The following is a 23,089-nucleotide window of genomic DNA, read 5'->3' as shown; positions in this document are numbered from 1 at the left end:
TAACAGAAAAAAAAAAAAATGTAGAAAAGGGAATAGGCTGGAGGGGCTACCGACTCAGAATCAGAATCAGCCAAGATACAGCCCAGGCGCAGGAAGGGGCGGAGGAGAGGGAGCCCCTCCGGCTCCTGGTAAACAACTTGAAAATGACAGATTCAAGGGCATATAGTCTCTGGCTCGGCTTAGCCTGCGGGATATTCTGCTCCGATGCGGCCTCTCCTGGAGATCCTCCTCTGGGAGAGCTGTACTCTGGCGCTTTTCGCTTCTGCAGTAAAACTATATACTGCTTCAGTTTACCTCTCTGGTTCCACGTTCTCATTCTTCGGTGCCTGAGGACAGGAACTCAGGGCACCAGACATCAGAATCCTATATCCAGAGCACCGGTGGTCTGAGAAGGCGCGGGGTTAACACCTCCAAAAACTGCCTTAACATTCTCAGACCGGCTTGGGGAATTAAATGGAAAACCTGGGCATTCCTCCAGAGGCTACGTGATGGTTCTGGGGGTCTGCATGGAGCCTCCCCTCTGGCGATGTGGCTCTCCAATGTGGTCATCAATCCAGGAGCAGTGATGACAGTAACCTGGAAAGAATGCTAGGCCACAGAGATTGCGATCGGCAAGCACGGGGGGCATTGTGACTAGTAAGCAAGCCTAAGTTTCAGGGTAATTATCTAAAGCAGGGAACTGGGACAGGGGACATTCCAAACTCAAGCCGCAGGGAGGGGGTTGATCAATTGTTAAGCTCTAGGGCAGGGACCTTGCAAGGCCTCTTTTGTGGGGGTCCTAGCTGGGCCCTGTTTCAGAGCCAGCTCCATTTCAACCAGGAGGATCACAGATGCTGCCCCAGCTTCCAGCTCTTAGACCCCCTCCTCCCTCCCACTGCAGGTCAGGGGCGTGGCCTTGGTCTTCTTTGACTCTGAGCCTGGACCAGGTCCCAGGAGGGCCGCCAAGATCTGGGGGGAGGTGCCGAAGCAGGCAGAGATGTTGGAGTAGCCTGCAATGTAAGCAACATTTATCCGGGCCCAGATGTTTCTGGTAAATAAAGTGACCCCCTCCCCTGAGTATTTGCAGCCCCTGCTTTGAGAAGGTCCAGGAAAAATGAGTGCAGGAAAACAACAATAAGATAGAGGCAACATGGGTCCCTGGCACTGAGGCCACCAGGTCAGCCTTGCACCGACTGCCTGCAGATTTGATGAATGGAGGGAAACAAACGTCTGTTTTATGTAAGCTGTTAACACTGGTTGTTCAGAGACCTGTGGTCAAATTGAACTCGCTCTAATAGAGCCCCTCCTGCCGTCTACACATTGCTCTGTGGGGGATTCTTGGGTGGGGACACTTGGGGGGGAGCTGATTCTCTTTAGAGATGGGCACAGGGTGAAAAGTCCAGAGAGTGCCTGGTTGCAGGAGCCTGAGAGGAAGGACAGCTGACATCTGCCTGGATGAGCAAGTGTACGTGTGGAACAGCACTTCTGGTGCTGAGTGCTCAGATTTGGGAGGACTGAGCGAAGAAGCCAAGCACCCAATGATGGGTCCAGAAGATGGACCCTGGGGAAGGGTCCTGGGAGCACAGGAGGCTGGCCCTGGCCCTGGCCCTCCCGGAAGCTGGGTGCTGGTTGACCCACCACTGCACCCAGGGAACCCCTGGATAGTGGTGCACTACGGTGGCCCTGTTCTGCAGTGTCCAGGGCTTGGTCTGGATCCCTCGTCCTTCGTGTCCAAGCTGTCTGGGTCTTTAGAAGGCCAGGTCACAGACTAGGCCAGCTGTGGCCACATGATCCCCTAGCCAGGCCTTTTGCCATCTCCACCAGCAGGACACAGGTCTGGGGAAAAAGCCAAGACGGTTTTCCCTGACCGCCACTCATCCTGGCCCCAAGAGCCCTCAGGGCTCTGGTCTGTTCTGAGTCACATTTTCTAGAACCCTCTGTCCTATAGAAATGTGTGGGCACCTGTCTGGAGGGAAGTAACAGGGAATGTGGACAGGCAGTGTTCTTTACTTGCACTTGAAAGTCTGGCTCATCCCAATCCTCTAATCAGGGACTCCTGGGGGCAGAGGGCACAGTGAAGCCCAAGGTACGGGAGTGGCCCTGTCCTGGGAGACTGCTGGGTCCCCAGCTCCCCAGGAAGCTGTGAAGGCTGCAGGCGCCAGCTAGGGGGGCCCATTCATTCTCTCTGTCTGCTCAACTCTCACATGGCCTTATAGGGTAGAGGCTGCGAACAGCACGACCACAGAGGAGGCCAGAACTGCTGGGAAGAACAGGCAGGGAGGGGGCAGGGCCTTTCCCTTGCAGGGCCCCTGGGTGCTGTGTCTCCACCTTCCCAGACACCTCTTTAATCCATGCTTTGTAATATCCTCTTTCCTATTCTGAAATGAAATTGCCGGATAATATAACCTACCTACACACACATTTTTCAAAAATCATGACAATACTCTAAGTGTAATAAAAGTAAAAGGAACGCAATGTATTAAAAAACAATATATATTTCCTTACAAGAGCTTGGAACGACTACCTAGAAGACATAAAAAGCAGTCTGGTGTGTGTGGCCTTAGGCAGCTGCTACACGAAGACAGGTGCGGGTGTGAGGAGGTGGCTGCTGGGTGATCCAGATGAGTCACAGCTCCAGGAAACGTTCTGAATCAGCTCCACAGTGCAGGACACCCAGTGTGGGGCTCCCACCAGGAATGCCAGTTGGTTCCCCAATCATGGTGTAAACCAAACAACGCCCCACCAGTGTGTGAACTGCCTCCCTCCCAGGGATAGTTGCCCCCCTCCCCCATCACTGCTTCAGTGGGGGAATGGAGGGGCCATGGACATGAATTGACCAAGTTCAGCCGCAGGATCTAATAACCAGGTGTGGGAAAAGGCACAGGATACAAACACAGGTACAGCCCACGCACCACTCCGTGCCTTCCACTTCGCTCCTTTCCCTGGTGGATAAGAAACAGGGCTCGGTTGGGACCCCGGTATAGAGGCCTTGCAACGTCCCAGGCCTCACCTTTCCTTGACTGATAGTTTAACAAGACACCGTCCCCCTGCAGCTCGGAATGTTCCCTGTCCCACCCAGTTCCGTTGTAGAAAATTACCCTGAAATTTATGTTTAATACCCTTAGGCTTATCGATCTCAATTTCAATGGTCTGCCAGGCTACTGCCATCGCGTTCCGGAGAATAACATTGCCAGAGGGAAGGCTCCATGCAGACCCCCAGAACCTTCACTAGCCTTTAGAGAAACGTTCAGATTTCCCCTTAAATACGACCACAAGCCGGTCTGGGAATGGGAAAGCAGTTTTTGGAGGCGTTAACCCGCTGCCTTCTCAGACCACTGGTGCTCTGATCATAAACGCCTATTCTATAGCCCAACTCTCGTGTGGGTCTATTGGCTGAGCAGTGCAGGCAGCACGAGCCCCAGACTCGTGCGGCCTCCGGTTTCAGATACACCACCGTCAGCCTCCAGCAAGAAGCTTGATCTCCCTGCCCTCATTTAGATAGATGTCCTCATGAACCAAGTCGTGTCAGTTGGGCCCCAAATTCCTCTCAGATCCATGTTCTTCTCTTTATTGCTGCTGCCTCTTCCTTAGCTCAACCCTCATTTCCCTGGTAGATGACCGCAATGATTTCCTCACCCTGACTCCCCTCTCTCATGCCCCCCATTCAATTGCCTCATCTTTCCCCTCGTGAATCCCCTATATTCATTTGCTAGGGCTGCCCTAACAAAATACCACACAGACTTTGTGGCTTAAACGGCAGAAATTTACTTTATTACAGTTCTAAAGGCTGGAAGTCGAAGGTCAAGGTATAGGCGGGGTCAGCTTGCAGACAGTCACCTTTTCACGTGTCCTCATGTGTGTTGTCTGTGTCTGCATCTCCTCTTGTTGTAAGGACAGCAGTCATATCGGATTAGGGACCCGCGATGTGGCTTCCTTTTAACTGAAACCTCTTGAGAGGCCCTTTCTCCATATACAGTCACATTCTGAGGTACTGACGGTTAGAACTTCAACATGTGAATTTTGAGGGGACACGGTTCAGCCCATAACACCCCTTCCTCAATGGCTCCCTTGGAAGTACTCTTTTGGTGTCCAATGCCAAATTCAGCTCCAAGCAGCTTAAGCAAGAAAATAACTTTACTGCTTATGGAACTTCACCGTCTGGAGGCAGAGGCACAGCTGGATTCAGGGCTCGCATGGTGCCGTTGGATCTGCCTCTTAGCTCGGGTTCCTCTGGGTTGGGGTCGTATTCAGGCTCCACATGGTGGAAGGCTCAGCTTGAGGCCAGGTCAGTGTAGAAGAGAAAGTGGTTCCCGGGAGGTAGAACAGATGCCCCAGAACTGGGTCTTGCTGGCTTGGATTGGCCTGACGTGGGCCGAGTGCTCTTTCCTGTGGCCTGTGGATAGAGCGGATAGAGCAGACTAACTCGCATCTGGGCTAAGCTGGGAGGTCGCCAGTCCCTCCAGGAGAAACGAAGGTACAGACATCAGTTACCAAGAGGAATGCAAGCAGTGGCTGAGCTGCAAACCTCAGTTCACTAGAGAATGGGTGAAGAAATGAGTGAACAAGCTTCCTAGAGCTTCTCTAATGTGGCAGAGAAGGATGAGCTACGTCGTCACCCACAGGTGGAATTTGCCAGTTCGGTTTGATCACATTGGCTTCCCCTCAGACGCAGGGCTCTTCCACGGTCCTTATTAGTATCAGCTGCCCTGCCACAGCGTTGATTTCAGCGGTTTGAGGATGTTGAGGGACTGAGCACAGATTACATGTCCCCGTTCAGGGCTGGCTGAGGACCTTTAAAGACCCTTTGTCTCGCATTAAAAATAAAGACTTCTAAGCCATAAAAATAATTGTAAGCAATTCTAACAGCGTGTTCATTTTTCCCATAGAGACCATGTCAATTACAAATATGTGATGATCAAATTATTTTAAGAAAACTGAGATGATTTTTTCCCGGGCCTCTGCTCTGTTGGCTCCACAGGCACTTTGCCTGCTGATGGGACCTCTGGCCTTGCATCTTCGCTGGACCCTGGAGGGTGGGATTTTCCCTTTCCCCTTGCTGCTGGCTGACGTGTTACTACACTCACTGAACACAGTTCCCTTCGAGCATTGAAAGAGGGGAAGCTGAGGCACTCCTGTTCAGGCCACTGGGGGCTCAGCCTGAGGCCTGGAGGCCCAGGACTGACTGGGCGGCACCTACCCACAGACACTGTCTGCTTGGGGATGCGATGCGTATCAATTTCCCTAGGTCACAGCAGGCTGCAGAGTCTCATATTGGGGCCCAGGACGGGATACTCCCCAGGACAAGTGGTGCATCACAGCTGCCCCGCTGGCTCTGCTGACCCCTCAGGTCCTCAGTATGCCCACCACAGGGCTCTGGGAAAGAGAGCAAGAAGCATCTCATAAAATGGGCTGCGGCCAGAGTTACACACACCCAAAGTCCTTTTTGATGGTGAACAGTAATTGCCATAGGAGTGTACGAGAGTCTGGAGATGGGGAAGCCCGCCGGCTGGCCTGGTGCCACACGAGTGCTACAGAGACCTGTCCATGGGGCCGTAGGGGACAACACTCCCACTTTCTGACATCAATTTCATGTGAGGACCTCTCCTTTGGGAACCAGATTCTGTCTCCAGGTATGTCCACAGTCTATAGGTCGTGAGAGCGCCTTCGTCTAAGGAGGGCTTTGGTTGACGGCTCTGCTCCTGGAGGGGTTCTGGGGTCCTTACGATCCCCGTATCCACACCACATCTAAACAGCCAAGGGACGCAGGTCTTCTGGAGGCAGCTCTGTGTGGGACAGTGTTTCTCATGTGGTCTCAGGACCACCTGTATCAGAGTCATCTGAATGCTGGCTAAACTTGGGGGATTTCCGAGTTGGACTCCAGAGCTGCTGTATCCCTGCCATAGCGGCTAAAACATAAGCAAAAGCAAAAAGGAAAACAAACAGGTTTTGTAGACCGACCCAAGTTACTATGTGCCCTTACCCTTTCTAAGCCTCATTTTCTGTAAAATAGGGATAGTAGTATTTACCTCACAATATATTGTGAAGATTAAAAATGGGAATGTGAAAAAAGTGGTAAACATAGTGCTTAGCCCACAGGAGCTAAATACATGTTTGACACTCTGTCATCTGTCCTTCTTCTGCCTGTCCGTCCATCAATCTGTCTATCCTTCCACCCATCCATCTAATACTGTGTGCCTACAATGAGCCCGAAACTGCTCTAGGTACTAGGAATCATCAAAAACAGATGCCCTGTCCCCATGAAGTTTAAATGCTCATAGGGGGAGACAGACAGTAAACAAACATGGTAAGTGACATGGAGAAAAATAAGTCCGGATCAGGGCATCACCAGACTCCCCAAACTAAAGCAATTATTTAATCTGAAATCAATAGCCGCTATTTATCAAACACTGTGACAGGGACTTGGGGGAATACTTTGGGGCTTGCTGTTAAGGAGCTTATCGATAGACTGGCTGGGAAATGAAAATCCTCAGCACACAGGAAACCACTGGAGAACAACGAATCACCTTGCCAGCCATGTGTCTGCCATTGCCGGAGAGCTGCTCGGAGGAGACTCATCGCTGGCAGTGAAGTGTGTAAGTGAATATTCCCACCAGGCTTCTCATCCAGAACAAAAGAAGGAACTTATTTTGGAATGGCTAGTTCATACCCAGCAAAAGCAGAGAGCCTTGGATGTTTGTAAACCTCTTAAATGTTCAGAACATGAATCGGGGCAGACGAGTCAGAAGCTAGTCACACCAGGTCATGGGAATACGACTTGACAGGAAACTCTTTTTCTCTGCCCAACTCTTTGCCAAGTCCCAGGTCGGTGTAACGCCCAAGACCTTTGAGGGTAATTATCTCCCGGATGCAATTTTATTATAAATAACTCCCTGATCTGGACAACATTGAGCGCACACACCAAAGACACTGTGCAGATCCCAGCAAACGTGGGAAGTGCCCGTGGACGTGGGTTGTGCCATAGAGGCTATTGGTAATTGGAAGTACTGCGTCTGTTGACAATTCCTCTCTGAAAAGGCATCCTGGCTTAGGAGTACGGAGGAGACACAAACTTGGAGCCAAGTGTGGATATAGGACAAGCAAAGAAATAGCTATTTGCCACTTGCCTGTTGCCCATTTGGATCAAACAAGCTCAGAAAAAGGCCAGAGACTAGCTTAATGAAAAGATGAACTGAAAATACAACTGTAAAAAACGGCTCTTAATGTTGAATAGGTCACTTCACTCTGTGAGTGTCCTCATGTGTGAAATGAGGGGTTAGGCCACACCATTCTGATTCAACTAACATTTAGTGAATGCCTACTTAAGTGCGAGGCTCTTTCATACAGATCCTCTCAAGGTAAGAGCAGCTAGACCTCATAGGGTAGTTGTGAGGAATGAGTAGGTTAGTACATGTGATTCTTAGCAGTGGCCAGGACACAGCAAGCATGCAGTTTTGGCCATTATCATTAGCCCCACAACCCTGAGGGGAACATTATTTCCTCTGTACAAATGAGGAAACCACTAAGGAACAAGGTCAGGAACTGAAAGAAAGTCCAGCTTCCTATTATGCCGTTTGGCTTGGGAGGGCCCTGAAGCTTTTAATTGTAAAGAATGAGAAGGTAGAAAAGGAACTTGAGCTCTGGAGGCAATCAAGCTAAGCACCTTCGAAGGGCTTTTCTGTGGAAAGTGTTAAGTGTTCTCAGTTATGAAGATAAGGAGGTTGGGGAGTGTCTGGGACAAAGCCACAAAAGCTCCTTTGCCTAAGCTCTTTTTTCTCATTTCATGCCAGTTATAGATTTCAGAGACTCGATCTTGCCTACCCACACTAAGAAAAGCCCAAGTTCCTTAAGGGTAAAGCTAATTGAAAAAGTCCCCAGCAGAAGCGTTTAGCCACAGCAGGAGAGGAACAGGCAGACACACTTAGACCCCTGGGGTAGGCTGCTCTAAGGCAGCCGAATTAATCACCTCTTATGTGTTCATGGACTCTGTCCCAATTGTCCTCTTAGTGCTCACATGTGGCTCTCACCATTGATGACAATACAGGTAGTCAACGAATATGTGATCATACATTATGTGCTAGCATTACAGGGTTATAACGCTGAGCAAGACTAATGTGGGGGAAGGTAGGCAAGACAACTAGGCAACGGAAGATGATATGCTGACAGGAACAACAGCGGGTAATACTGGGTGCAGGGAAAGGCTCTATAAATCGAGACCTAAAGACTTAGAGGGAGAGGGTGGGAATGGAGAGAAGGGTATTTCAGGCCCAGGGAATGATACGTGCAAAGGCCAGGAGGTGACGGAAAGCCTGAATCTTTGGAGGAAGTAAAAGTGGTTCTGGGTGTGAGGTGGAAACAGAGTGAAGAGACGGGAGGATAGAAGTGAGCAGCAGCTAAAGCCTTGGAAGAGCTCTGTACACGTATTAAAGTTTTTGGGCATTATTCAACAAAGAACTGCTGGGAGATTTTAAGGACACTAATAGGATTTGCATTTTTAAAAGATCAATTTTGGCGAGTGGATTAAAGTGGGCCAAGTCTAGAGGCAGAGACAATTAAGTGATTGAACTAGGGGCAGTGAACAGTGGGGGAAGGTGGATGAAGCGGAGAGGCATTTGAGAGGCTAAACATTGAGTCCAGGGAAAAGCCTGGGTTCCCAGTGTGACCACCTGATGGAGCAGGTGTCATTAGTCCCAAGGAGGGGACGTAGAGGAGGCTGGATGTGCTTTGGATATACTAATGAGAACCCACGAGGCAGTGCAAATGGGGACGCCCAGCGAATGGCTCGATGTGCATGGCAGGAGCTCAGGGGAAAGGTATGGGAGGGATGTGGATTGGGAATCATCAGCACCAAGACTGCAGGTGTGGGCTGGATGAAACTGCCTGCAGAGTGGGCAGACTGATACAACCAAAGACCAAATTCTGAGGCTAGAGTTAAAAAGCAGTCAGTGGGAATGGGACCTGCCAGAGGCCAAGCATCCCTCCACAAAGAAATGTTCAAATAAAGATAAATATTTATCCACTCTGTTAAATGAAGGGGAGGTCAGAGACAGGAGGAAAAGACTTGCCATGGATGTGAAGGAAAGAGTGCCTTTTAAAGGCAGAGCCAGCGGTCACCTATCTGCAGATGGGCAGGAGAAAGACTGGATTCCAAGATTAAACCCAGTCCAAGAAATCAATTTCCTTCCATGTGTGCATCCCAAAATGACATCATCTGGAAGTAATTGCTGTCATTCTCCCTGTTTCTTCTACTGAATGTGTCAATTCTAGCTCCTAACCTTTCTTCATACATGACTTTAGTTCACTCTGTTCTACTGATTTCTGTGCTCCCTGGTTATCTCTCAGTGCTATGCACATCCTAGGAAATCTCCTAGAAAAAAAAAAAAAATCAGAAAAAACAGATAAGTCTCATCATAATTTGATCTAAGTGGCCATTTTATTTTATAGCTTGTGTTGTTCAAAGCTAGAACCTCAAGATTTAAGACCAAGATATAAATTCTAAATTGCACTGCCTACCAGGAACGAGTGCTGAGTCCTCCCTGAAGTTCAGTCTATGATTTTGGAAGGAATCTAGTAACTTTGGCCTCAGGCCAGTGAATGTGCTACCTCTCTCAGACTACTCAATTTTGGACAGTGACATCATTGAGAGACTTCTGTTTTTTAAACATTTCATATATTACGGGAAATGTTAGAGAGAACTCTGTCTGAAACACAAGCAATGCTAAGAGCTTGAACAGGAAGGACATAGCTAATGAGAGTCTAGGAAATGAGATAATCTCTTTTATAGAATCATCTGATCTTGAGGAAACAAGGAATTTACAGAGGAGGGGATGCAATGAAATTAACCAATGAGTGGAGCCATCCTTTGGGATCAGTAACCTTTAGACCTGGACCTAACAACAAAGCTGTGGTAGATGAAAGTATTAAGGCTGATCTATCCAGGAGTTGGTTTTCCTCTAAGGATAGGTTTTGGGGTTTTTCTCTCCCAGACTCAGAAGCCTATATCCTAAATTATGAAGTGAAAGAGTCAAGGTTGGAGCAACCGTTCATGTATGTTAGAAACTACCTACTTTTATGTTACATGACTGAAGACACAAAAACCCCCCAAATCCCCAAATCTAGCTCTTATTGCCACATCCCAGTAAATTAGAGAGACCCATTTCATATGCCAAGAATGCAAGAAGGGGTAGTTGCCAGAATAATGACCCAGCCTCCTTATTTCAAAAGCCCAGCATCCAATATAGAAATAAAACTTGTAGTTGTCAAAACTCATCAAATTGTATAACTTCAAATTTCTGCATTTTACTACATTTAAATTATACCTCAATAAAAAAATACTATGAAAAAAAGGTAAAAAAAAGAGAAAGGAAATAAAATGTACCTTATCAGGTTCTGTGGCGAAATAAAACTAAATAATTTATATCTATTGTCCTTAACAAGGTCAAAAGCAGGAAACAATAAGCAAAGCTTATTTTCAAAATGCTGAACTAAACAGACTCCATTTCCCTCAGATCATTAAAGGAAGGGACTTCTTCAATAAGTAACGGCACCCCACACACTTGATACCACTAAGAAAATTGAGAATTCTTGGAGTGATGAACTAGGGCTAATTTTTTTATCTTTTCTTAATTTTTTCCATTATTTTTCAAATAATCTATAAAACAGTTTAACTTTATCATCAATGTGAAAGTCCTGCCCACTCATCCTAGCGAGCAAGAATTTAGCTCTTTGGGTTTTAGGCATTTCATGGTGGGGGGAAAAGGGTACTCGATCCATTTATTTAAAATCCAGGCTGAAAAATAAACCAACAAAAAGTTCTTGTCCCTCTGGAGACTTTAGTATATTTATTTGAAAACCAGGTTCTGTGAAAGAGCGCACCAAGAGTCATACATCTTCTCTCCAACCAGATGTGAGGACAGGGTTCTTCAGGTCAGCGCAGATGCAGTGATACATGCAGTGACGAGCAGGTGTCAACGCCGAGTTTCCTCCCAGGCATTTCCAAGGAGCCTGGGCAGTCTTCTTCAGCTGAGCGATGAGGCCCTGGGGAAGATAGGGTCATTCTTTATTTTCAAAACATTTTTATGTTGTCTTTTAGACTACTAGCTGTTGAAGTCTAAAAGTAGCCCCTAACCCTGCCTATACGTCCTAATATGCCAGTTTGTGCCTACATTACAGTCTTCAAACTTCTATTGTTCTGAATATTTTATCCTTTTGAAAACCAACACGGATCCAATTGCTTTCTGCAAACTTCTAAGCCACCTTTAAAGACCTCACTGGGGGTTTTCAGGAGGGTGCTGTGAAAGGCTGAGCGGACTCTGTACAGGCCCAGTGCTCATGGTAGGAATACTGACTGCTGGGGGCTGTCTGGATAAGCTTAGGGAACCATCAAGGGCTGAAAGAGAATGCTCAAGGGCAAGTTTAGATAGCAGTGAAGTCAGTATAAATTTCCCTCTCCAAGGTTCAAACTGTCTCTCAGAGGCTTGAAAAATAGTATTTTCCTACTAACAGCAGAGTTTCTGCCATAATACATACCTGACATTTCTGTAAAAACTTTCATTGTTAGTCAGTGTATAATACCCATAGTGCTAGATTTGTAACCTGACATTTGCAACCTGACATGTATTTTCTTTTGTCATAATGTAATAAACGATACTGTTCTTATTTTCTTGAGAGTTGAATAAGTTCATATTTGTCTGACAATGTTATTTATATTAGGGTGGAATTAGACAATCTTGATTACACATTTTACATGCATCTTCAAATATGTGATGACTGTTCAAGAAAATGGGGGAAATAAGAATGAAAATTTCATGAAATTAGATTATTCCAATCTTTTGCATTTAAAGACCCCCTTTCAACATTGTTAGAACAGTAGCATAATAATAATCTTTTTCAACGGGATAAACCTTTGTGTTAGAGTCTAACTGACCCCAAAATACATTAGATGTTCAACAGCTTCACTGATTAAATGAATGTTATGGCTTTTAGTGCCAAACGTATTGGCAAAGAAAAGGGAGAGACAGAAGAATCAGTGAGAAGTACAGACCTGTGCTTCTCAAACTGTAATCTACGGACCAGTGCTGGCCCACAAACTGTAACTGACCCACAACTAGGAGCTTACATCAAAATGTAAATCAACTCCACTGTTGAGCCAAGTGTCGGCAGTTCAGCGGACTTTCTCAATAAAAGAAGCATTGAGCAGACTCCTATTCTGAAGCAAGCTCTCTCCTTCCTCATGGAGCTACGGAAACACTCTGCAGAGCAGCCGCTTCGAACTGCACTGTTCGTACACTATAGGTAGTGAGCCAACGAAGACAGAAAAAGAGTTGGAAGAAGAGGTGAAAAGGGGAAGTTTTAATATTGTTTATGTAAAGCGGGATTAAGCACAGAAGAAAGGGAAGAAGTGGGACAATGCGCCTGCACAAAACCACCGAGTAAAATGTTTGCTGCACACACACCTCTGGGCCTTAATCATCAATGTACTCAAACGGTTCTGGGGGTTCTGGCTCTTGTTCTTCTTCCTCGATTTTTGGGCCATGCGCTGCCACAGGTTCCACGAGCTCTTCCATGTCTTCACTGGTATCCTTCAGAATGATGATGCCTCCAATGGACAGCTGTCAACACACAGCAGGGAATAAAGAGGCACAAGCTGCACTCACATTCCAGACTGCTCCAGAATCCAGTGTGCGAATTTGTTAAATGGGTAAATGGTACCTTAAGACCACCTGAATGTTTTGGAGGCAAAGAACTGGGCTAGAACTACACTTTACTAGGTGAGAGCCAGGAAACCTGGGCATTCATGCCTGTGTGCTGCTACACTGGTGACTTAACCAGACTGTTCAACTGGAAGAAGGGGCTGAGATCTTCCTGTTCTATTCCTTCAGGTTAGTCTGAGGCATGAATGAGGAAAGCAATGGCAGTGTGTACTACACGGGACAGAGAAAACTGGAATCTATGAGGAGTATCTGCAAGCTTAACCCAGGCGCTCTGTCTGCGTGATACATCCCATTTAAGAAGAGTATTTCCCAGTACAAGCCTCAGTCTGAGTGCGAGGAGAATGTTTACTGTCCAAACATGGTATTCTAATACCATATTCTAGAACTGCACCTTGCTACTCAATAACATCGTTATCACCTGGGAGCTGTTAGATGCAGAAAACTTGGTCCTACCTTAGAGCTACAGAATCTGCATTTTAACAAGATCTCCATCCAGGTGATTTGTACGCACACTGAAGTTTGAGAAGTACACTAGTCTAATAGACACCTTATTATTTGTGAGAAAACCATCATTTTTGACACAAAAGACAATCTACAAACAAATATATGGTGATGGAAGGAGAACTGACTCTGGGTGATGAACACACAATGGGATTTATAGATGATGTAATACAGAATGGTACACCTGAAATCTATGTAACTTTACTAACAATTGACACCCCGATAAACTTTAATTAAAAAAAAAGACAATCTACAAATGAAAAGCCAATTTTCTCCAGCAATTTCAGAATGACAGAATAACATAAATACAACAGATACCTGACTGTTTTCCACTTTAATCTACAAATCCTTGTGATGGAAGACAATGAAGAAATAGCAATTCTATTAAGCCCTCTCCCAAACTTATTAGCAGAAGGTAAATTCAAACAGCAAACTGTTCACCCATCCCTGGTGTGCTAATCTTATTCTGTTTGCTTGCCTGTGTCAAAGGAAATGGAAAGCTGCTCTCTGTAATTAAATCAGTCAACAGTGGCAGGGCACATCTGGAAAAAATGTATTTCTACCAAAGCACATTACTGGGAAGGAAAAGAAGCACAAGAACATTAGTTAAATGATTTACATATGTGTAAGCATCTCTGCAGTTCAATCTAATCTGATTTTTTTATGCATCAGAACTCTGCCCTGCCACGCTATAAAACTGGTGCACCTTCATGAATTTCTAAACGATTTCCCTTCTCTCAACAGCCACATATCTGTACTCATTACTCTAGAACTCTTTTCCTTAAAAAGTTTGCTTTTCTTGAAGCTGGGCCATTTTATGAATGGACCCTGCCTTTACCACCAACATTCACCCAACAACAATCAGAGTACATGGCGACTGTCCTAATCCTCCATGGCCTAGAAGTTTACTCAAATCTTCTAAAGGACCAAATGCAAATGAGTTTTCTACTAAATAGAAGAAATTACCCATGTTTACAAAAGGAGTTCTTACATGTTGGAAACACATGGCTCCAGATTATAACTACTACATCATGCGTAAATGGAATGAAATAATCCAACTCAAGCCCTGCAATATAATCAACATATGGAAAGAGCTTTTTATAGCTGCATGGTTTAGGCTTATTAATGCTTTACGTGTTAGTGAGAAAGTTCATATTCTCTAAACAGAGGATAATATACGTGTATATGACATTGTTTTCGGAGAAGGTTAGTGACAACTGAAGACACAGGCAATAGAACATTTCCTGTTGCCAAGCACTCCACACTCTTAAGACATCTTTTAAGATGTACAGGAAGCACATCTAATTCAAGAACACGTTCATTAATCTAAAAGAAACCCTGCACCATTAGCAGTCACTCTCTATTCCCCCTACTCCCAGCCCCTGGCAACCATTAATGTAACTTCTGTTTCTATGGGTGTGCCTCTTCTGGACATTTCATGTAAATGGAATCATACAATATGTGGACTTTTGTGTCTGGCTTATATCACATCTTGCTTATCCATTCACGACCTGATGGACATTTCAGTTATTTCTACATTTTGGCTATTACACAGAAAGCTGGCATGAATGTTAGTGTGCACATATTTGTGTGGACACAGTTTTCATTCTCTTGGGAGTGGAACTGCTGGGTTATATGGAAAGTCTACATTTAACTTTTTGAAGAATTGCCAACTGGCTTCCACAGAATCTGAAATAGTCTATATTCCCACCAGTGTTTTATGAAGATTCCAATTTCTCCACATACTTGCTAACTTTAACCTACAAATCTACTGCCCTTCTTTTTTATTATAACCACTCTAGTGGGTATGATGCCGTATCTCCTTGTGGTTTTGATTTTCATTTCCCTAATGATTACTGATGTGGCACATCTTGTTACGGGTTACTGGCTACTTGTATATATTCATTCTTTGGAGAAATGTCTATTAAAATCCGTTGCCCATTTTAAAAATAGGTTGTCTTCTTATTGTAGAGTTGGAAGAGATTTTTAAATGTATTCAGGATACAAGTCTCTTATCAGATATATAATTTGAAAATATTTTCTCCTATTCTGTGGATTATTTTTAACTTTCTTACTAGTGTGTATCTTTTGCAACACAAAAGTTTTTTTTTTTTTATAAAGTCGAATTTATTGTTTTTTTGGTTGCTTGTGCTTTAGATGTCATATATAAGAAAACATCACCTAATCCAAGGTCACAAAGATTTACATGTATGTTTTCATCTATGGATTTTATAGTTTTAGTTCTTATATTTAAGTCTTTGATCATTTTTAGTTAATTTTATTTTTTTAAATTTTATTGGGGAATATTGGGGAACAGTGTGCTTCTCCAGGGCCCATCAGCTCCAAGTCATTGTCCTTCAATCTAGTTGTGGAGGGCGCAGCTCAGCTCCAAGTCTAGTTGCTGTTTTCAATCTTTAGTTGCAGGGGGTGCAGTCCACCATCCGATGTGGGAATTGAACCAGCAAACTTGTTGAGAGCTCACGCTCTAACCAACTGAGCCATCTAGCTGCACCTCCGGAAGCTCAGCGGCAGCTCCTTGTCTTTACTCTAGTTGCGGAGGGCGCAGCTCACTGGCCCAGGTGGGAATCGAACCCACAACCCTGTTGTTTGGAGCTCATGCTCTAACCAACTGAGCCATCCGGCTGCCCTTCAGTTAATTTTTATAAATGATATGAGGTAGGGGTCCAACTTAATTCTCTTGCAGGTGAATATCCAGTTGTCCCAGCACTATTTCTTGAAAAGACTTATTCTTTCGTCATTGAATGGTCTTAGCATCCTTGTCAAAAATCAACTGACTATAAATGTATGGGTTTATTTCTGGACTCTCAATTTAATTCCACTGATCTGTATGTGTAAACTTATCCCAATACCACACAGTCTTGATTATTGTAGCTCTGTAGTAAGTTTTGAAATTGGGAAGTGTGATTCTTCCAATTTTATTCTTTTTTAAGACTGTTTTGGTTATTCTGAGTACCCTGCATTTCCATATGAATTTGAAGATCAGCCTGCCAATTTCTGTAAAGTCAGCTGGGATTTTGATAAGGATTGTGTTGAATCTGTAGATCAAATTGAAGAGTACTGCTATCTTAATAATATTAAGTCTTCCAATCCATGAACATTGATTATTGGTCTGTAGTTTTCTTTTCTTGTAGGTCTTTGTCTGGTTTTACTATCAGGGTAATACTGGCCTCATAGAATGAATCAGGCAGTGTTCCCTCCTCTTCCATTTTTTCAGAAGTTTGCAAAGGATTGGTATTAATTTTTTAAAAATGTTTTAAAGAATTAACCAGGGAAATCATCTGGCTCTGGGCTTTTTTTGGGGTAGTTTTCTGATTATTAATTCAATCTCTTTACTTATTATAGGTCTATTCAGATTTTCTATTTCTTCGAGTCAGTTATAGTAGTTTGTGTTTTTCTGGGAATTTGTCCATTTCATCTAAATTACTTAATTTGTTGACATACAGTAATTCATAGTGTTCTCCTATAATCCTTTTTATTTCTGTAAGGTTGGTAGTAATGACCCTCTTTGTTTCCTGATTTTAATAATTTAAGTCCCCCCCTTTTTGATTAAACAGATAGGCTTACTCGTATTTATTTGCCATATATAGTAAGAATAATTATAACAATAACCAACATTTATTGTATATTTTGTGCCAGACATGGCTCTAGATGCTTGTATGAATTACTAATTTTATCTTTATAAGCCTGATATAGACAATATCTATAATAAAGATATAGATATAATAATAACAATGATTATCATTAACTCTCATTTTATAGATGAAGAAATAAAAGCATGGAGAAATTAATTTGTCAGCAATCTAGGGCTAATACAATTTTTTAAAATCTTTCATTTCTTTTAATAAATAGACTTTATTTTTTAGAGCAATTTTAGATTCACAGCAAAACTGAGTGGAAAGTATAGAGATTTCCCATATAGCCCTGGCCCCACTCATGTATAGCTTCTAACATTTTTAGCACCCTCTATCAGGGTGTGCAATTATTTGCTATAATCGATGAACCTACATTGACACATCATTATCACTCGAAGTCCATAGTGTACATTAGGGTTTACTCTTGGTGCTATATATTCTATGAGTTTGGACAAATGTGTAATGACATTTATCTATTATTATAGTATCATAAAGAGCAGTTTCACTTCCCTAAAAATCCTGTGCTGCACCTGTTCATCCCTCTCTGACCCTATCTTCTCTCCTTTTTTCTTGCTCAATCTAGGTAAAAGTTTGTCAACTTTGTTAATTTCTAAAGGAATCAACTTTTGGCTTTCTTGATTTTCTCTACTGTTTTCCTATTTCTCTATGTTATAACTATGGTGTATTATGAACTTCTATGGCATAAGCCTCTGGCAGATGAAGGATATTTGAAGCACTACATAAAGAAAAGCTCCCCCATATCTATATGGAATGGAAGGAAATGTTCTCTCTTTTGCTAAGAGATTTATTAGTACTAAAGAGCTATCTCCAATGCTTTGGAGTTTTATCCTTTTCTACCAATATTCCATTGTCCTGTGGGTTAATATCCCTTGGGTATATAGCTAAGGGCCATAGGTCACTTACTGGTTTGAAAGGCTGGTATCTACAGGTCTCTGGCATGGTCAGAACCTTAAGCTGGGCAGGCATAACTCGGGCTGGGTTATCCAGTAACTGGAAGTTTGGCTCAGGTTCTTTTTTCTTCTCTTTTTCTTCCTTTTTCTCTGCCTCATCCTAGAAAATATTTAAAAAATTGCCCAAAAAAGGTTCACTTCTGTTCCACATCACTGAATAATGTTTAATAACTTTACCGAGCAACTATTAGGTAGAAAAGGTAGTTAGGATTAGATACAATGGAGGTACAATTAAAGTAATATCAGACTCAGAGGAGGGAGAGTATTACTCTGCTTGGGGGTGAGAATTGTTATTTAACTTGGTTTAATAGAAAGAAAAGGTTTTTTTCACCAGCAGAGATCAGGAAAAAAAGGGTCTATTTAAGCAAATGACCCATTTCAGTTGTCATTTCCTCCAAGAACGCTTTTCTGATTTGTACGATGCTCTTTTCTTCCCGTGAATGAATATAATTTCTTAAGTCTCTTCCAATTAAAATTTTATGAGTCTCTATCATTGGAACAGAATAATTATTTAAAGGGAGCCAAGAGCAAGGTATAATAATGTTCAGCTAAGGAAGAATGTAGACCATGACGGAGATAGATAAATCAACCCACATAAACACCAAGTTATACCCACCACTTCCATTTTTTCCTCCTCTTTTTTTTCTTTTTCTTTTTCTTTCTTTTTCGCCTTGGCAGTAATAGATAACACAGCTGTGGAAACCTAAAGGAAAGGAACAGTGTAAATCATTATAATCCCTCATCTACATAGAAACGTGCTAGCACAAAGAGAACTCAGTCCCACAATACTGTTCTATTTCCTGGCAGTAAGTATCATAAAGAACAAAGCAATCGAGGCATAAACGGGAAAAGCAAGCAGGACATTTATTCATATAATTACTATGGTCATCAGGTGAAGCTTGTGTCCAATATAACTCTTATTTACTTATTCATTTTTTTACCTGAAGCTTACGTTGGATGTGGATTTGCTATCATGAGCTTCTGAGATGGAGATCTGGGTGCTGCACCCTTTTATATTCTACAGGGAAAACACTAGAAAACATAAAATTTTTTTCTACACCTGGTCGTAAAGATACTCTCACTGGACTAGATGCCCTGGAAATACACAGTGGGTGAGTGATTAGTCTGGAATTATCCTCCTTGATGGGCTTCACTGAAATCAAAGGTGAAACAGGGACTCTGAAAAGCTGAGCAGTACTGCTGTAAACTGACTTTGTTTCAGACCCTAAAGGGGGGAGTGTGAAACACAGCTGATGAAACAACATGTTGTCATCAAAGGATATTCATTACCCACCACCCTCAAATTAGGTCACTTATGTAATTATCCCTACTTACACACAAATTTACAGCAAATAATCAACAACTGGCTAATATGGAACATTATCTTGAGAGAAAGAACCACTTTCCTAAATGTAAGGTATCATGACGGGTAATTTTACTAAGAAAACTTTAGGGATATGTTCAGCCCTCTAATTCACCATAGTCTGATTTAACACATAGCAACGAGTGTCTTCACACACTGTTGGTAGGAGTATAAATGGGTTATATCCATTTTGAAGGTAAATGTAGTTAATACCTATGAAAATAAATAATGTGCATTGCTTTTGATCAAGCAATTCCACATCTAAGATACTAACCTATAGCTATATTTGTACTAGTGCACAAATATATGTGTATAAAGACTCTTATTCCAGTTTCATTTGTAACAGTGACAAATTAGAAATAACTTTAAATATCTGTCAGATAAGGAACTGGTAAGAAAAATGATATATATGTAAAGGGACTGCCCTGCAGCTTTGGAAAAAAACAAGATCCATATACACTGAAAGATTTAAAGACTAATTGTTTAAGTGAAAACAATAAGATGCAGAATAGTATGTAGAGAATAATTCTATTTGTGGTATAAAAAGTATTGATAGGTGCAGAGAAAACATTTGAAGGGATTCACAAATGGTGATTCCTGCAACATGGGACTTGAATGACCAGGAGAGAAAGAGGGCTCTTACTTCATATTCTTGTATAATGTTGGATTTTACCAGAAGAAGTATTACTTTAAAAGTGTCTAATTTAAAATATAAAAATATGTAAAACAAACTCAAGTGAAACACGAAGCAATTCCTATATATAAGTACAAATAGTGCTCAAAGAAACAAAGAACCTACCTTTTCCTTCTCTTTTTCTTTTGGTACTTCCAGAGGGGCAGGATATGCAAATGTAGACGGTTTACAGTTCGATTTATACTGAACTTTCGGCATCTGAAGACAAAAGAATTACCCCCTCCATTAAAATAATCAAAATCAAGATTTAAGTATCATATACTATTAACAAACATACAAATGCAAAGTTTCAATCCAGGCAAAATGTTCAATTACAGTGCTATTCAATTTATGTTATCATTCGTCCCTTAAAGGCATCTGTCTTCTTTCAGTGAGTTAGTTTTGTGGTGCTTTACAGAACTACCTGCACTTCCCTATACTTTCCTGAAGCTCTGTGTCTTTGAACAGGCATCCCTTGATCTCATCTTTACTGACCATGCATCCTGCTTCAGTGGGTTAAGTCCCACTCATGGTACTTATCAGATCAACTGCACCTCCTTTTAAAGTGTTACATGATTACCTAGCCTGCACAACTAATGTCCACATTCCTTCCTTGTACCACACTAACAACCTGTATAAGTTTGTATACATAAGTTTCTATGCCATATAATCATACTGCACAAGATTCTAACATGAGCCTAATGGAAAAGTCAGCTTCACATCACTTCTTGACCAGGTTTAAAATTCTCCAGTCTGAATTTTTCTGTTTACCTAGTTTGCATTGGTAAAGAGTGGTAATAAGCATCATATATACTAGTACAAGAAATCTTGTCTTTCCATCCCTCTTTCATTGTGAAGAACAGAAACAGAGGTCATAAAATTGTGTGCCAGAGGAGTATGTCCCTAAAGATTATACGGGATGTTTAGCCACAATATCAAAAGTTAGGGGCACGGCCAGATGGCTCAGTTGGTTAGAGCGTGAGCTCTGAACAAGAGGGTTGCTGGTTCAATTCTCACATGGGCCAGTGAGCTGTGCCCTCCACAACTAGATTGAAGACAACGAGCTGCAGGTGAGCCTCCGGAGGGGCAGCTGGATGGTTCAGTTGGTTAGAGCACGAGCTCTCAACAACAAGGTTGCCAGTTCAATTCCCACATGGGGTGGTGGGCTGTGCCACCTGCAACTAAGAATGAAAATGGCAACTAGACTTGGAGCTGAGCGGCACGGCACCCTCCACAACTAGATTGAAGGACAACAACTTGGAGCTGATGGGCCCTGGAGAAACACACTGTTTCCCAATATTCCCCAATAAAATAAAATAAAAAAAGGGTTATGGGTTGGGAAACCAAAAATTCTTGTTTTGAAAGATAAAACTGCTCAATATTTTCACATGTGAGTAGTTTAATGCTGAAACACTGACAGGATAATTTGCTGTACTGCTATACTGAAAAGAATCAATTTAATGAAATATTCAATCTTTATCAACCATTTTTTTTTCGGCCTAAAATTTTTCCACTCTGAGAGCTTAGCAGAACATTTTAACAACAGTGATGACCAGACGTAGGAGTTACTTAAGGTTAGAAAGGCCCTCTGAGAAGATGGAAGAACAGGGTGAATGAATCATTGGGCCACAGGACTGAGAAAGACCTAAGCACAAACCCCATTAAGAAAGGATGATGTGATGACAGGGGATGTATCACCTTAAGTCCTTGACTTAAGTGATTAGTTTCCTCCTGTCAGACTCCCTGGCTCCTTGCTGTTGGTCTTGTTTTCTGCCACTACCAAAGGGACATCCTCGTTTTTCCCTTTAGTAATAATCCTTCTTCCATCAAATATTCTAGCACCAAATATCTCTGAAACACATCCCTGTCTCAAACCTTCATTCCTTATTAAGATTTCCTTTAGGTCCTCTTTCTTCCTTGCCCAGATTATTGCAATGCCATTGTAATGGATTTCCATTGATACCAGAATGATGTTTCTAGAATGCAAACTTTATTATGTTATTTATCTGCATGAAATTATTCCACAGTTCCCACAGATTTTTAGTATTAATAAAGTTCATCAGGGTGATCTATAAAGCTTTTTCATATATACATATATATATATATATATATATATATATATATATATATATATATATATATATTTAAGTGGTTTATCGTTTAGTTATATGACCCATTTCCTAATGTTTTGGTATACTGAATTTCCGCCCCCCTTCCGCCTCCGCCCCACCCCCACTCCAGTTCAAGCCGTTGTTTCTCAGTCTAGTTGTGTAGGACACAGCTCCCTGGCCCAGGCTGGTGTTATGAGCCTTCTGCTTTCCCTGGCTGAGGCAGTCGGTCGCCAGTCCTCTGTCGGACACTCACGGCAGCTCCCGGCAGCTCTTGCCAGCTGCTGGCTGCTCATGCTGGCTGCCGGCTACTCACGGCGGCACATGGTAGCCCACGGCTGCTTCAGGGAAAGCTGTTGTTCACATTCTTAGCTGTAGAGGGCGCAGCTCACTGGCCCATGTGGGAATTGAACCGGTGACCTCGGCGTTAGGAGCACGGTGCTCCAACCACCTGAGCCATCGGGCTGGCCCACTTTTTCATATTTTTATGTTTTGTCCCCTCTCTCACCATTCCCTCTCAATTGATTTACCCAAGGTTACAGTTAGTAAGGAGGCTTGATTTTCAACAATTTCAGCACATTCCACTCAACATGGTGACGACTTAATTTGAAGGGGAAATACTTTATTGATGAGATGCCACCTCATCTTTAAAATTTCATGAAAATCTTCATGAGTGGGTGGTGAATAGAATACGGTGAAGAAGATACACTATAAAACGGAGGTCTCACAAACATACCTTTAAGTCCTTGTTAAGGCCAATGACACAGGTCGGGGTATAAGCCAATGACAGGAAGTGTGAAAGAGGAAACCAGAACCAGAACTGGGTAAAGACAAGGACACCAACCACAGAAGGCATATGGGTGTGCCCAGTCCTGGACTGCAAGGAGATTGTGACATTATGACCACCTGTAGAAAAAGAGAAACCATGAACATGAATCCAGGAAATCAATAGGATTTTTAAGTACTGCACTAGGGAAACATTTGTGATTATTGTAAGAGTACAGTTCATAAAATCTAATATGGTGTTGCTGTAATTAGTCAGCCAGTGAGCAATCTCGAGTCTCCAAAACCGGAAGTACTGTATTTTAACTGGACTCAGGGTAAATCTAGGTCTGCTTTCTATACAGGAAG

At 42.9% G+C, this 23,089-nt stretch overlaps 1 protein-coding gene across 2 annotated transcripts in view; it reads right to left on the bottom strand.

The window, feature by feature from the left end:
* Positions 1–10,788: 10,788 nt before the first annotated feature.
* PSMD1 (proteasome 26S subunit, non-ATPase 1) overlaps positions 10,789–23,089 on the bottom strand; it is a 92,213-nt gene continuing 79,912 nt past the window's right edge. For both annotated transcript variants that reach the window (XM_019739782.2, XM_088794183.1), the window contains 6 exons: positions 22,695–22,864; positions 19,977–20,069; positions 18,431–18,517; positions 17,768–17,914; positions 12,432–12,587; positions 10,789–11,013 (listed from right to left, as the gene is read on the bottom strand). In XM_019739782.2, coding sequence (XP_019595341.1) covers positions 12,441–12,587; positions 17,768–17,914; positions 18,431–18,517; positions 19,977–20,069; positions 22,695–22,864 — 644 coding nt within the window. In that variant the 3' untranslated portion in view covers positions 10,789–11,013; positions 12,432–12,440. The remainder of the gene's footprint in view (positions 11,014–12,431; positions 12,588–17,767; positions 17,915–18,430; positions 18,518–19,976; positions 20,070–22,694; positions 22,865–23,089) is intronic.

Source organism: Rhinolophus sinicus, chromosome 17 (assembly GCF_057876585.1).
Source record: "Rhinolophus sinicus isolate RSI-liver-muscle chromosome 17, RSI-T2T, whole genome shotgun sequence".
NCBI lineage: Eukaryota > Metazoa > Chordata > Mammalia > Chiroptera > Rhinolophidae > Rhinolophus > Rhinolophus sinicus.
This window is presented reverse-complemented; position numbering and strand designations above follow the sequence as displayed.